Source organism: Diospyros lotus, chromosome 1 (genome assembly GCF_014633365.1).
Source record: "Diospyros lotus cultivar Yz01 chromosome 1, ASM1463336v1, whole genome shotgun sequence".
Taxonomy (NCBI): domain Eukaryota; kingdom Viridiplantae; phylum Streptophyta; class Magnoliopsida; order Ericales; family Ebenaceae; genus Diospyros; species Diospyros lotus.
Window position 1 is genome coordinate 11,626,380 of NC_068338.1, and position 13,847 is coordinate 11,640,226.

A 13,847-nucleotide genomic window follows, 5' to 3' on the forward strand; every position below is an offset into this window, starting at 1 on the left:
CAAAGGTCTCATATGATTTAGGTAATGAGTGCAATAAGATTAATGCCTTATCCTCATCATATTTAATGTCAATATTCTCAAGATCTAAACACAGCTTATTGAAGCTGTCAATGTGATCTTGCTGCTTTTGACTCTCTAAACAACGATTTTAGCCATAACCTCTGTGACACCTTGGGCAATGGCTTTATATTCAGCTTCCCCAACTGACCTTGCAACCACAAACTATTTCTTAGAACTCCAAACAATTAGATTGTTACCAAGAAAAGCACACACTCGACTAGTTGACCGCCCAGATACTTTACAACCAGCATGGTCAACATCAGTATATTCAACAAGAGGCAAATCAGTAGGAGAGGGCGAAAAGAATAAGCCCAAACCAATGGTACCCTTAAGATAGAGAAGTAACCGCTTACATGCTAGCCAATGTTGCTGCTTGGGATCAGATAGAAACTTACTTAACTTGTTCACACCAAACGCTATATCCGGTTTGGTATAAGTTAGGTATTGTAAGGATCCAATAATATTTCGATACAAAGAGGGATTGACAAAAGACTCACCCTCGTTAGTTAAGGACACAATAGAATTAATTGGGGTGTGACATGAATTACAATCCTTCATAGCAGCCTTCTCCAACAGATCTAGAATGTACTTGGACTGAGTAAGGTAAATCTCACTACTATCTCTATATGCTTCAAACTCTAGGAAATAGTTGACAAATCCGAGAGTCTTTAGAGCAAAATGGGTATCTAGATCATGAATACAGGCTTGTAAAGCAGAAGAATCAGATCTAGTAATCAAGATATCATCAACATACACCAAGATAAAGAGTACAAAGGTAGGTGTCCTTTTTATGAACAATGATGCATCAAATATAGCTCTAGAAATCCCCAAGATTGAAGTGCACCCCTTAGCTTCGTGTACCAAGCTCTAGGTGCTTGTTTAGCCCATAGAGGGACTTTTTCAGCCTACATACATGAGAAGGAAGCTTAGAATGAACAAAATCCTCAGGTACTGCGCCAAATGAGGGAAGAATTGACGGAATGGAAGGAGCTCATGCAAGCGGCCGTGGAAAAGCAACAAGAAACGGTGGAAAGATGCCAAGAATTGGTCCAAAGGTGTCAAGAAACCATGGAACAACAAGGGCAAAGGATCAACAGTATGTTAAATATGATGGCCTCTCTACCCCAGTTCTGGTTATCATCAGAATTCCAACCAAGACAGACATCGGCACCAATCTTGCCGCATCGCGGCGATTGATTAGGCACGGAAGGAGCCATGGAAGAGGCGGAGCAACATTTACTTCGAGAAAACATGGGAAGAACTGGGCAACCTATGCCAAAGTTGGAAATACCACTGTTCGAGGGAAAGAGTCCAAGGTGGTGGCTAAGGTGGTGCGAGCGATTCTTCCAACTCTATCAAATGATGGAGGATCAGAAAGTAACTCTAGCGGTAGCCTACTTGAATGAAGTAGCAGATTCTTGGTATCAAGGGTGGGTCTAAGATGGAGGGCTGCAAGGGGGGTTGAGAGCTTTCGTAGATGGCCTTTGAAAACGTTTTAGAGAGAAGAAGATGATGGACGTAGTTGAAGAATTTAGTAAATTGAAGCAAGAAGGTACTGTAATGGAGTACCTTGCCCGTTTTGAAGAATTGCGATCCTTCGTATTTATGACTCAACCTGGACTTACTGATCAGTATGTTGTATCAATTTTCGTGATCGGGTTGAAGGAGGAGCTACAACTCATGGTAAAGATGAAGACTCCAACAACAGTGATTCAGGTAGTAGAAAAGGCGAAGCTTCAAGAAATGACCTTGGAGGCCATTTTCAAGGAACATAAAGTCTCTTACAAGCCAAGTATATTGGCTGGACAGTATGGGGGAGGAAGCTCTAGACCATTAATAACATGGCCTAATCAATCAACGACCAAGCCAATAGTAAACAACAATGGAGGGGAAGGCAGTTTGATGGAACAAAGGAGGCAATTGGGGCTGTGCTTCAAATGCGGTGACAAATACGGGTCAGGTCATCAGTGCAAAATACAACTAATGAAGATAGAGGGAATGAGTGAAGAGGAAGAAATAGAAGAGGAAGCATAACAATAAGCGACAGAAGGAGAAGGATTGCAAGAAGATGAAAAAGAAGTGTAGAGGGAGGAAGGAAGGGAGATCTCCTTTCATGCGTTAAAAGGCAACCCGATGGGATAGATCATCAAAGTAAGGGGTTAGGTGGGAAAAGGAAAGTTAATGGTGCTGATCGACAATGGAAGAACCCATAGCTTACTTAGCGAAGCAACTGCTATAGGCCTAAAGTGGCCTTTGATAGCCACAACTCCCTTGTCTGTCACTGTAGCTAATGGCAGTCGAATGTTTAGTCACTACAAATGCGTGGGATTCACATGGATTATGCAAGGGTAGGAATTTGTGGCAGATCTCAAAATTCTGGAATTGGGAGGGTGTGACATTGTTTTTGGTGTGGACTGGATGAGGACAGTGAGTCCTCTCATTTTTGACTTCAATAAATTAGAAGTCACGATAGAAATTGAAGGAAAGAAGTTGACCTTACTGGGCAGCCTAGAGCAAGGAGAATGCAAGCTCATTAACGGGAAAAGGCTGCAGAAGATGATGAGGAAGAAATGGGGGCAAATAACACAACTCTATTCTATAAGAGGTGTAGAATTGGAAGATGACAACCTGCCCAAGGAATGAGCCCCACTTACATACTCGCTCGAGGTACAAATTGCAAAGAAGGTACAAATTTCAAATAGTTTACATTCAATTTTGGTAGAGTTTAAGGATCTATTTGCGGTACCTAATTTCTTGCCTCCCCAAAGATCCTTGGACCATGCAATCGACCTCAAACCTATCTCTGCTCCTATTAACATTTGACCATATAGAAATCCCCCTATCCAGAAAATAGAAATTGAGAAACAAGTAAAAACCATGTTAGACTCGGCCATCATCCAACCAAGTCAAAGCCCCTATGCTTCTTCAGTTCTCCTTGTCAAAAAGAAGGATGGAACTTGGAGGTTTTGCATAGACTATACACAACTCAATTCTAATATAATAAAGAACAAGTTCCCCATACCTTTGATTGATGACTTATTGGATGAGTTGTTTGGTGCAAAAATATTTTCTAAGCTGGACCTTAGGTTTGGTTGTCACAAATTCGAATGGCACCATCTGACATACCTAAAACAACTTTTAGAATTCATCAAGGCCTTTACGAATTCACTGTTATGCCATTTGGCTTAACCAACGCCTCTGCCATCTTTCAAGCATTGATGAACTAGATTTTCCTACCTCATTTGAGGAAGTTCATCCTAATTTTTTTTTTTTATGACATCCTCGTTTATAGTTCCACTTTTGACCAGCACCTATCAGACCTTCAGACCACATTTGAGATCCTTAAATCTCACCAATTGTTTGTTAAGCTTTCCAAATGTACTTTTGATGTCAATGAAGTTGAGTATTTGGGCCATATTATCTGTGGTGAAGGGGTGAGGACAGATCATAGGAAAGTGGAAGCTATGTGCGAGTGGCCTAGACCTAAGACAGTAAAAGAGTTAAGAGTGGATTTTTGGGCTTGATCGGTTATTACTGAAAATTTGTTCAGTACTACGGAATGATCAATAAACCACTTATTTAGCTACTCAAGAAGGAAGGCTTTCAGTGGAATCCAAGGGCAGAAGCAGCTTTCATTGCCCTCAAGCCTTCAGTCCTTACTTTACCAGATTTTTCCAAGCCTTTTACAGTGGAGACTGATGCGTGTGACTCGAGAATTGGGGCTGTGTTGGTACAACACGGGCGGCCCTTGGCCTTTATAAGCCAAACCCTTTCTCAAAAACACTTGGTCTTAAGTGTTATGACAAAGAATTATTGGCAGTGTTAAGAGCTATTGATAAGTGGCGTCATTATTTAGGAGTCCATTTGTGATCAAAACAGACCACGAGAGCTTGTAGTTTTTAGTTCAACAAAAGTTGCTCACACGTCTCCAGCGGAAGGGAGTTTCAAAACTCATGGGCTTGGATTTTACTATTCAGTACAGAAGGGGTAAGGAGAATGTAGTGGTCGATGCCCTTTTAAGACGAGATGGGAATGTAGTTTGTCAGTCTATTGTAGCTGTAGTGCCAGAGTGGATGAAAGAGTTGGAAGAAAGCTATGAAAAAGCTGACTGGCTCAAGGAAATTTGGGCACAGTTGGTAGTTAATCTTATTGCAGTCTCTAATTATACCTTGGTGAATGAGTTGATGAGATACAAAAGGCGATTGGTGGTGGGAGATGACAGTACCCTAAAAGAGAAGATTCTTAAAGCCCTACATTGTTCTCCAATAGGCGGCCATTCAGAAATTCGTGCCATTTATCAAAAGGTAAAGCAACTATTTTTTTGGCCAAAACGGAAGTAGTGAAGTTTGTAATGGCATGTACAGTATGCCAGCAATGTAAACACGAACAGGTGCCCTATCCAGGTGTACTACAACCTCTGGCAATACCACAACAAACATGGGACAACATTTTTTGGGACTTTGTAGAAGGACTCCCTAAATCAAAGGTAAAGATGTGATTAGGGTGATAGTCTATCGATTCACTAAGTTTGGGCATTTCCTCAGCTTATCTCATCCATTTATGGCCTGAGAAGTGGCCAAACTTCCATGGTATCCCTAAAACCATTATCTCGGATAGAGAAAATGTTTTCACAAGTTCATTTTGGCAGGAGTTATTCAAGAAGCTGGGAGTAGGATTATGTATGTCAATAGCCTACCATCCTCAAATGGATGGCCAAACGGAACGAGTGAACCAGTGTTTGGAGACATATCTGAGGTGTATGTGCTTCAACCACCCTAAGAGTTTGAATAAGTGGCTACCATTAGTAGAATGGTGGTATAATTCCACTTATCACAAGTGCCATCCAAAGATGTCCCTTTGAAGCTATGTTTGGATATAAACCTCCATTACTGCGTGCACTATCAAGATCTCAACCTATTATGGTTGATGTGGAGCAGTACTTCCAATAGAGACAACAATTGTTAGAAGTCCTAAAAAAGAGAATTAGCTATTGCCGGTAATAGAATGAACAGGTAGCGGACAAAAGACGCAGTGAGAGGACTTTTGAGGTAGGAGATCGGGTCTACCTCAAGGTAAGGAGGTTTTTACAGCAACCCTATACATCCCTACCAGTCTCTAAACTAAGTCCAAAGTATTTTGGACCTTATCTAATTGAGGCCAAGGTGGGTCCAGTGGCATACAAGTTGCAGCTGCCGGAGGGAGCAAACCAACATCCTGTATTTCATGTATCTTTGCTAAAACAGGGCCTACCATCTAGTTCAGAAGAGGAAGAATAGATAATTGTACCCCGAGCGGTGTTAGAGAAACGGGTACAATACCAAGGGCAGTTACCTCTAGTTTAAGTGAGGGTGCAGTGGTCCCATTTACCATCAGACAACACCACGTGGGAGTATCTCCCAGATCTACCGAAGCAGTTTCCTCAAGCTATCGGCCTTCTTAAACCGTTGGGTAGTTAGAAGTCTGTTGAGACAACTAGAGGTCCTACAAAACATGGACCTACCGGCACTTGAGAGTTATATGGGAAGTTAATAAACAATTACTCTCTCTCTTGATTATCTCTTTCTCTCTTCTATCTTTTGTTCTCTTTCTTTCTATCAGTTCTTACATCCTATTTTACCAAATTGCAAGCCCTAATTCAAGGGCTTGACACAACTCTAATGACTTCTTTGCTGTAATTTCATGAGTAACAAATGGAAGCTGATGATCTTTTTCAATTTTGCAAGAATCAGAAAATGAAAGGACTAAAGAAGAACAAGGAACTCAGATTTTATTTAGAATCAATTTCAATACATTGAAGGTAGGATGCCCTAAACGGGCATGCCACTATTTGCATGTTTTATTTGATTGAGCTAGACTAACAATAGGAGACATCCAAAAAAAAATCATTACACTTACTCAAAGAAATTGAATTGGCAGCAAACGAAATAGGAAGTTTGGGCTTGACAGAATGATCTGGAGTGCTGGTAGCTTAACCAAAAGTTGGAACCAGCTGATGAATACCATCCTTCAGATGTCCACGAAGTAGCACTCGCCCTGAACTCTTGTCCTTAATCAAACACATAGATGAATGGAATTCAGCAATCACATTATGATCATTAGTAAGTTGTGATACACTAATTAAATTTTTCATACGAGGAACATAAGGAAGAGCAATGATTGATGTAGGTTTAGTTTGAGTATATAATTGTCCAAGACCAACATTAGAGATAGGAAGTTGCTTACCATTACCAATAGAGACTTTGTTACAATTGTTGTAAGGAGCATGCAAAGACAAATAATTGAGATTTGATGTAATATGGTTTGTTTCCCTAGAATCAACAAACCAGGAATGATCTGGTAAGGAGGCTTGAGATAATGGTTCAAAAGGTTGAGAGAACTGGCCATAAGTGGTTCCTTGTGCTCAACCTATATCAGTCATGTAGGGCTCATTAGAGTCTCACTAAAGGCAGCTCTATGTGCTCTAGGATCATCCTCTGGATTCATAGAAGGCACTCGCTGAAAGTTCTGAGACTCATGACTATAATTTCTTTAAAAATTTCAATCAAATCTATGATAGCACTTATCGACAAAATGCCTTGGTTTCCCGCATAACTGGCAATATATCCATCTTCCAGATGATCTACCATGACCTCTACCTCCTCTATTATTACCATTTCTTGGTGCAACAGAAGTCATATTAACATTCATAGTAGTATTCATAACAGATTTAAAATGCATCGAGGACTGTGACGCCAAATTCTTAGAATTTAACTGTTCATGCATAAACAATAAGTATTGCACCTTCTCTAGATCAATTTCATCCATTTGATAGGTGATTAGACTAACTGTAGTCTCATAATCATGATCTAGACCGTTTAAAATAGCAAGTAACAGATCCTTATCATTCAATGATTCACCAATAGTAGCAAGTGAATGACCAATAGTCTTAATCTTCAATATGTAATCATTAATGGATAGCGAATCCTTTTTGACTGACCTTAGTTGCTGCTTCAATTGGAACGATTTTGCTATAGTTTAACGAGAATATAAATTCTCAAGAGAAAATCATATCTCAACAGATGATTCACAATGAATCACTTGTGCAAGCACTTCCTTGTCAATTGTAGAGAATAGCCATCCGAGCAGCAACTGATTAGATCTCATCTAGATCAAGTAATCGGAATTGACCACAAGAGCTTCATTGGAAATTATCGGATATGATACATACTTAGGAGGGCGGTGATTTGTTAAGAAACAACAATAGATCGAAAGCTCTTATTGTAGCTAGGATCTGTGCTTTCCAGAAAATATAGTTGTTTGAATCCCATTTGATAGGTATAAAATTGAACGCCTTTGCCACAGCTAAAAAATCAGATTGTGAAGTTGATGACAATGGGGTTGAAGAATGCGGTGGAAGAGAGGAGGAAGAATCGCGATCAAGATTGGATGCCATAGACACAAGTCTTATGGCTTTGATACCGTGTAAATTCACTTAGAGCAATAGGAAACCTAGGGCACAAAAATACTGAAAACAAGAGAAGAAATGCTCTCGAGAACTTTTCAATTGAGAGAATGAAAGAATGAAAACTTCAACATACAAGAGAAAGCTTGCTAAGTTTATATACTGTTGAGCTTAAACAGTTAAGCTAATCACCGCTAAAGCTATCAACACAAACAACATATATATCAAAACAACAACTAACTAATCAGCAATACAATAGAGAATGAAAAGTTGAGAGAAACTGATATGAACTCAGTTAAGTTCTTCCACATCTTGTTCCCTGTCTAATGGCAATAAGAATGTCAAGGTCACTCTGGTCAAGTTAAGTTTCACTAGGATTGGGAATGGTGATTACCTCTGTGGCAATCATGATTAGGACCCTGTTTGGATGATGGTGCTTGCATAGGTTGAGTGGTTGGTGCTTTTTTCCTTGAATACATTTGTAGTGGACAAGTCATTGTTGGTGTTTGCTCCCCCTTTATCATTTCTTGTGAGTCATTTTGAATGAATGCCTAGGACTCGAGTGATGGAATAAGAACCAAAGAATGGCTCTTTTGAATGAATGATTGGGACTTGGGTGATCGAATAGGAACCGAAGAATGGCTCGAATAAGGGAATTCAAGGAGAAAGAAATCTCTGTCCTTGTCTTCCAAGATTGAAATCTCCTCCTCAAGATAAGGACGATCAAAATATGAATCATTTTCAACAAAGATGACATCGGTGGACACAAGAAGCTTCTGTATGGGAGGATGATAACACTCATACCCCTTTTGGGTGGAAGAATAACCAACAAAGTGCATTTGAGAGCAGGTGGATCAAGTTTTCCCCCATGTTGAGTGTGTATGTGAACGAAAAATATGCAACCAAAGACTTTTGGGACCAGACCATTGGAGGCTTTGAAACTTGGAAAGAATTTTGTGGGGAGTTGTATCGAGCTGGGGGAATCAAGGCTCTTTGACAGTAGTCTATTTATGAGGTGAGTGGCTATCAAAACTGCTTTACCCCAGCATTGCTTAGGGATATTCTTTCGAAATAGGAAGGCTCTTGTGATAGTTAGGAGATGAGCATTCTTTCTTTTAGCCATCCCATTTTGTTGTGGTGTATTGACACAAGAGTTAGGTTGCACGGAAATGAAAACGGGACAAATTTCTCTATGAAATTAAAATAGGGAAACATTTTTCTAAAAAAGTAGGAAACACAAAAGTGGGGTAAATGTGTAAATAAAAAATATAAGGACTTTTTTGTAAATATAATTTTTAAAATATAAAATTATACAAAAATTGTTATTCAATCGAAGGTGCCACCGAGCACCAAGTAATCGACGACAAGAGGGAACCAAACAATCGGAGTTGGAAACGACGACTTCGCAAGCAATTGCATCAAGTACTGAGCAATTGAATTGATGATGGCACCGAGCACCGAACACCAAGCAATTGGTTAGTAAGGGAACAACATCAAAGGGATGATTGGTCACGGTCGAAGACGAAAGAGTTGAGAGATGATTTCAGACTTTAGATAAGAGAAATTAGGACTAGGGCACGAGAAGTGAGGAGAAGAAATTTAAAAAAAATATCGATTATATATTTGCTGTTTAGTGTCTGCTATCGCAAACACGTTTCCGATAGTTTAGCTTTATTATGAAATGCCCCCCCCAAAATGTTTTTGAAATTACAAAAATGGCCTAGGAATGTTTTTGGACATTTTCAACGTTCCTGAAATGGGAAACGTCTTGGCAACGCGCCTAAACGGCGTCTTCGAGCCCTTTTCGTGCATCAGAGCACAAGATGACTCATGAATTATGCCCTTTTCGTGAAAGAAGGATGACAAAAACTGATTGAAATAGTCTTTTGCATTATCAAAATGAAGTATTTTTATTTCAACACCAAATTGGGTTTTTAACCATATTGTTAGAAGATAGAAAAAATTGTGCACACCTTAGATTTGGTTTTCAAAAGGTATAATCAAATTACACGAGTGCAGTCATCAATAAAAGAGACAATTCATCGAGCCCTAGAAATATTAGGAACATTTGAGGGACCTCATATGTTGCTGTGAATAAAATGGAGGAGAACTTCTGTTATTCCTAATGAGAAATGAAATTCTCTTATGTTTGGCTAGGTCACACACATCACAATGGAAATCCTCATTAGCGAATCCTTCGGACAATAAAGGAAACATTAATTTCAGAACACTATAAGTGGGATGACCAAGACGAAAATGGTGTAACTAAAGCTTGTCTTTATTGGACTTGGAGGACTCAATAATGAATGATAGAGGGGAAACTCTCCTTTTATTAACCTGTCCACTAAGCTCTTCAAGATAGTAAAGACCACTTCTCTCTCTAGCACGTCCAATTATCCTCCTCGTGCTCCGTTCCTAAAACTCACAAAAGGATGAATGAAAAATTACATTGCAATTAGGATCTGTTGAGAGTTTTTGGATTGATACAAGGTTGGTGAATAGCTTAGGCACATGGAGAACATTTTTTAGGGTGAGGTGACTGACATCCCCTTGGTTGGCCATAGTTGTTACTGAGCTATCTGCAATGGTTGTTTTCCTAGTACTAGGACATGGTGTATAGGAGATAAATCTGTGGGAAGAACAGGTCATACGATCTTTGGCTCCTGAGTCAATTATCTAGGCATTTGGAAGGGCTATATCTGAAGCATGATAGGAATGAGAAGAGGAAGATATGCCTGTAAAAGTGAGGGTGCAAGTACCTGTCCTAGTTTTCTTCTCCAATGATCCCAACAGACTTCTTAATTTTTCAATCTCTTCCCTATGAACTCCACTAGACTTGACTGTTCTTGGGAGCTTCCTTCAGCAGGCTTCTGCATACTGGCCACATAAACCTGCCCCTGTCCTCTCAGTTGTCCGTTCTTTGGAGGCTTACCAAGAAGCGTCCAACACTTCTGTATGGTATGATGAGGCTTCCTGCAATAGTTACACCATAGTGAGTCCTTGTTCACTTTTGATGAATCGGATGGCTTCTTATCCTCTCTAGGTTGCTTGTTCAAGCTAGGATTCTTCACAGTTGCAAGAGCTGAATTGTCTGCAGAGGATGTCTCAAGCATCACTCTTTTGTATGGCTGCATCTGAATGCATTGATAATGGTCCATTTCTTGCCACAACATTCGCAAAAGATTGGCATACTTGGTGATTGACTGAGATACTTGCTTGGTGGCCATCACTTTCATCTTGATATCACAAATCTGAGTAGCATCGTGAACTTCGGAATATGTGGGTTTGACTGCATCCCAAATATCCTTGGCAGTGCTCAAGAACATAACTGTAGTTGATTTCTGGCAGCATGGTGTTTCACAGCCAAGACATTACCACCGAGTCTTCCTCATCCCAGGCTGCATATGTAGGATCATCCTTCTTAGGCCCGGTTTCGAGTAGGTGACTCAGCTTTCCTTTGCCTTTTAGGAACGTGCAGATTAACTGAGACCACTTGAAATAATTCTTCCCATTCGGTCTATATGCCGCCTGAATGTTCTGCAACTCCCGACTTGGAGCCGTGCCATTACTTCCAGCAAAAGGTGCCTTTGTCATACTGCTTGATTCAGTTGTGTCTGTCATGCTTCCGAGGGTTTAAGGGTGATACTAAAGTGGATTGGAGGTTGATATTGTAACCGAAGTTGTAGAACCAAGAGGAAAGAAGGAAAGCAGTGCCCGATTCCATGAATACAAACCTAGGGCTCTGATACCATGTTCAAAAGTAAATCAATAATCCAATTTATTCTCTTAGGGTAGCATTCCCCGAATATATACAGTTGGTGGATGAAGTATAGAACAGGAAACTAATCTCTAAAGTAGAAAATTGCCTAAACCTAATTTCCTATAATTAAGTCTACTGAAATTAGGAAACAAAGAATGGGAAGAATAAACTGACTCAAATCTCTAACAGCTTGTAATATAATCAACCAAAATATGATCTCCTAGGAAAGGAAATTTTATCTCTGTTTCTTCTAACAGTTCAGTTTCCTTTTATGTGAGAGATTAGACCAATATGTCTCACTTTGTTTGTTCTTTGGTTTAAAATTAAGGAACCTGGAATATATATATATATATATTGTGAATTCCCATCTTGGATTTCTTCTAGATTTATTTTGGCTCTCCTTGGTATGTTGTCATGAAATAGATAATTAGATACTTCATTTTCACAGGTTGTTCCTGCATGGTTGAGCTGCCTTCCAATAAAAGGTGATTTAATCGAGGCAAAAGTTGTCCATGACCAGCTGTGTTCAATGGTTGAGCGGTAATGCTTCACTGCCTCTGTGGTTCTAGCTTGTTTGACCATCTTTTTTCTTTATTTTCTTCCAGTGCTTCACTTTAAAAATTATATTTGTCTACAGGTCAGATAAAGAGCTTTTAGGCCCCAACAACCAGTATCTTCCTAAAATTGTCGCGGTATTTGCAGAGGTTAGTCTAGTACTCAAGCTGTTGATATGGCTTATAAGTTTTTCTGTTCTTTTGACCTGTTTTACTTCTATATGTTGGGTATACCTTTTTCGTGCATTTCTTTTTTTTATCTCTAGTCATAAATCCCAATGTATCACACATGAAATCACTATTACTCGAGGAATTAAGTAAAACTCAGCACCTTCTTGCATAATGATGCATAACATGACATAAATTAATGGGGTTAAATTATTGTCAACACTCTTGAGGTTTAATAAAAAGTTAAAGAGACATCTTTGACATTTGAGAAATAACAGAGATCTCTCTTTAACTTTATAACTTTAACTACACTTTCCTCCCTTAAAATTGTTAATATGACAAAAATACTCTCAAATTTTCTCCCTTCTCTCCCTTCCCATGTAGTGAACTAGTTGGAATCCAATTCTCTCTGTCTCTCTCTCCCTTGCCAAAACCCTTAAAATTGTTAATATGACAAAAATACTCACATTTTCTCCCCTTCTCTCCCTTCCCATGTGGTGAACTAGTTGGAATCCAATTCTCTCTCTCTCTCTCATTTGGCGAGGCTAGCCATCACCAAACCAGAGAGAGACCGATAGACAGCCAGATTCTGGCCAAATCAGAGAGAGCAGCAATTGTCAAATTCTAACCAATTCCTTGGGCAGAGGAGGATAAAGGAAGGGGGAGAGCAAGGGTATTTTTGTCATATTATCAATTTTAACAAGGATACGGGGAAGAGTGTAACTAGAGGTGTAAAGTCAGGGTGGTCTCTGTCATTTTTCAAATGTGTCTTTTAACCAAACATTAGGGATGCTGTGTAATTTACCCTAATTTAATACACACACACACCCCACATTAGATCAGATGACATTTGATGTGATTCTAAGAAAAAAAGAGTTACGGGTAAGATACTTGGCAGTTGTATGTAAGCAAAAAGGTTCATGTTTTCTGTTTCTGCCATTGTTATCCTAAATCCATTAGACCTGCTACAGAAGCACTGGCGTTATTTTACATTAAAGAGGGTGGAAGGATCTTTGTTGGGAGATTCTGGAGGACAAATTTGTGACCATAAATCTCATAATATTTGCATGTAATGTTCGGTAGTAAGAACCCCAAAGGGTAGCTCAAGTGGTGTTGGAGTGGGAAAGCTTCAAACTATAGAAGCATCAAGTGAGGCTATTTTTTGGAGCCACGACAGCTATCCTTTGGGTGGATTCTTACCTAGTCCATATGTGCAGGTTGACATGCATGGATCTGTAGGGCACTAGTCAGGCGAAGTTTTTTATATTGTTGCATATAGTTAGTTATGGGAGAGGTGGCTGTATGGTTGAGCAGGCATTTGAGCAGCGTTTATTTTGAATTTGTGATGGATTATATTGTTGCATGTAGATTCTGTGTGCTGGCAAGGATCTTGCAACAGAGCAAACTGTGAGCCGAATGATTAATCTTTTGAGGCAACTTCAACAGACATTACCACCGGCCACCTTAGCTTCGACGTGGTCATCCCTGCAACCCCAACAGCAGCTTGCATTACAGTCCATTCTCTCATCATAATAGCTGCTGCTGCTGCTGCTGCTGCTGCTGCTGAAGAAATTTATTGTGTTGATGGGGGATTGGGGGCGTTTGGTATTTCTTTCTCGTCTTTTCTGTATTTTTGATACATTTGTTGTTACCCATTCTTTGCATAAGACTCTGCGGCCATTCATTTTTGTTTGTTTTTTTCAGCAGCCAGCTTGGGTGTGGGTTGTGGTCCTTTTTGTAGAACATGTATATTGTAATTTATTTGATAGTGCGATCGATCTCGTGTTCTGATGATGATATATAAGAGAAAGCCAAGCCCAGGGTGGGAGGTAGTAGTAGTTGGTTTGCTTGCGAGGTGGTGGCG

The 13,847-nt window shown here is 39.7% G+C and overlaps 1 protein-coding gene across 1 annotated transcript in view; it reads left to right on the forward strand.

The window, feature by feature from the left end:
- The window catches only part of LOC127788616 (uncharacterized), a 91,711-nt gene extending 78,168 nt beyond the window's left edge, over positions 1-13,543 (forward strand). Inside the window, exons 18-20 of the mRNA XM_052317105.1 lie at positions 11,710-11,801; positions 11,899-11,965; positions 13,352-13,543. Of these exons, the coding sequence (XP_052173065.1) occupies positions 11,710-11,801; positions 11,899-11,965; positions 13,352-13,516 (324 nt within the window). The 3' untranslated portion in view covers positions 13,517-13,543. The remainder of the gene's footprint in view (positions 1-11,709; positions 11,802-11,898; positions 11,966-13,351) is intronic.
- The last annotated feature ends 304 nt before the right edge of the window (positions 13,544-13,847 follow it).